We start from the raw sequence: 2,500 nt of genomic DNA, 5'->3' as shown, positions 1-2,500 counted from the left end.
TTAGCCCCCAACGTTGCCTTACAGGCAGCTAACCCTCACCTTAACCCATGCCTAACATAACCATTGCTGCGTTGCCTGGGAGGCGACGTTGGGGGCTAAAAACGCCAAACACAGCGGAAACGCAGCGGGACGTTTCACCTTTAATCTGATACCCTTCACTCAGGATCTAAACATTATCTGTCTCTCCCCCCTCACCACCGGACACATTTAGACTGAAATAAAGTCCCACCCTGGACACAGGAAGGGGCGGGACTTCACTTCTATTATAGAATCTCTGAGCTATGTGTTGTTTCTGCTGTAACATTTAAGCTGTGTGTCTCTGTGTGTCTCTATGTCTGTGTGTGTATCTGTGTGTCTGTGTGTGTGTGTGTGTCTCTGTGTGTGTCTGTGTGTGTGTCTCTGTGTGTGTGTATCTGTGTGTCTCTGTGTGTGTGTGTGTGTGTGTGTGTGTGTATGTCTCTGTATCTGTGTGTCTCTGTGTGTGTCTCTGTGTGTCTCTGTGTCTGTGTGTGTGTGTGTGTGTCTGTGTGTGTGTCTCTGTGTGTCTGTGTGTGTGTCTCTGTGTGTGTGTATCTGTGTGTCTCTGTGTGTGTGTGTGTGTATCTGTGTGTCTCTGTGTGTCTCTGTGTGTGTCTCTGTGTGTGTGTGTCTCTGTGTGTGTCTCTGTGTGTGTCTGTGTGTGTGTATCTGCAGGCCTTCCTCTCTGGATGCCTACGTCTTCGGTCACTTGGCTCCCGTCCTGAAGTCCAAACTGCCCAACGGGAAACTTCAGCAGCATCTCAAGTCTCTGGACAACCTGAGCAACTTCTGCAGCAACATCCTGCTGCTCTACTTCCCCCGAGACGGCCGAGGTACACATCAAATATATATTCATATATAAACAGCGAGGTGAGTCACATGACTTCTTGTAAACAGAGTGTGTCATTGTTTGTCTGAAGGAGAGAAAATGGAAACTGTGTGAAGAGACGAATGTGCTCCGTGTTTACTGGATTCATGTCGGTGTTTTCTTGGTTTTTAGTCAAGGCAGCTTTATTTATATATTTAGAGCAGTTAAAAATGATAAAAATAAACAAATATTTCCTCACCATCTCATCCACCACGGGCCCCGCAGGGACATGTGACTGAGAGTGGAAGTACTTCTCTTTACCTATGTTGGTCCAACCCCAAAGTGAGCCCTGAGGACTCCCAGACTAACTGATCTCAGGTGCTGAGGAGTGAGTGTGTGAGGCCACATAGGCTCAGATAGGTAGACATGGGATTGGGACAGCACTTCACCAGATCACATGTTACCTTGCCGACGTTTAATAACAAAGATGTCTCTGACACTTGCCGGTTTGGGTATTTTCATTTGACGTGTGTAGCTGTCCACACGGCCGAGGCCCAGGAGACGGCGGCCTGATTCCACGTTTTCAGCCTCTTGTTTTACGAGCTGAACAGGCTGGTCTGCTCCGTGGTCGTGTGTCCTGCTGTTGTTGACCTTTTGTAATTCCCGGATTTCCCTAAAGTCTCTGCAGTAAACGCCACAACGCTTTGAACTGTGGGTAATTCCCTTTGGTGAAGTGTGCATGGATGCAGACTCACGGAAAGGGCTCGGTAAGTGTGTCCTCAAACCCTCACGCCCTTTGACATTCGACATTGGGACAACCCTAAGCTCTTGGGGATTTCGCGAGAACGCGCAGCAAAGTCTGTGAGTCTGGACTTTGGGATCGGGCCTCTATAGCCGTCGCTATAAGACTCAGTTTGATCAGGCAGACTTTGCAAAATCCTAAACAGTTCCAACTGATTTCCTTTAGATGTGATCATAACATCTGCGTCACACCCGCGTTGGAGAAAGTCTCAGAAATATGTCCGTTATCGGTTGAAAAATCCCACTAGATAAAAGACGAGAATACAATTGACAGTGCAGTATAAGAAATGAACAAAGGACGTTTTTGGGTCCAAAGTTAATTCCATAAGCAGCTGAAATGGATCTTCTGTGTTCAGTATCGGAGCTGTTCCCTCCGCTCGCTCTAATACCACAGCCGCGTGTTTTTGTCACTTTCGTTCTTGACGCCTTTTTCCAAAATGCCTACAAATCACGCAAGAACGTCCAGCCCTCTTATTGGTCAGATATGTCTGGGGGGTGGGAGCAAGAAAGTAAATACAGGAAGAAGGTCCTGTGTTCTGGTCTAGTGGTCAAACCAGCTCATTTCATTAAAATGAGTAGACATTGTTTGGCGAGAGACGTGACTACGTCTGCTCTGGTCACCGAACACACCTGACTACAGGAGACATCAGCTCAGACTGCTGGACACACCTGACTACAGGAGACATCAGCTCAGACTGCTGGACACACCTGACTACAGGAGACATCAGCTCAGACTGCTGGACACACCTGACTACAGGAGACATCAGCTCAGACTGCTGGACACACCTGACTACAGGAGACATCAGCTCAGACTGCTGGACACACCTGACTACAGGAGACATCAGCTCAGACTGCTGAACACACCTGAGTACA

General features: G+C 48.0%; 1 protein-coding gene across 1 annotated transcript in view; it reads left to right on the top strand.

Moving 5' to 3' along the window:
• The window catches only part of mtx1a (metaxin 1a), a gene marked incomplete at its 5' end in the record, with an annotated part of 24,476 nt that overhangs the window by 20,328 nt on the left and 1,648 nt on the right, over positions 1–2,500 (top strand). Inside the window, one exon of the mRNA XM_078244299.1 lies at positions 694–851. Coding sequence (XP_078100425.1) covers positions 694–851 — 158 coding nt within the window. The remainder of the gene's footprint in view (positions 1–693; positions 852–2,500) is intronic.

Source organism: Sander vitreus, unplaced genomic scaffold, assembly GCF_031162955.1.
Source record: "Sander vitreus isolate 19-12246 unplaced genomic scaffold, sanVit1 ctg201_0, whole genome shotgun sequence".
NCBI lineage: Eukaryota > Metazoa > Chordata > Actinopteri > Perciformes > Percidae > Sander > Sander vitreus.
The sequence above is the reverse complement of the archived record's forward strand: the minus strand, read 5'-3'. Positions and strand labels throughout refer to the sequence as shown.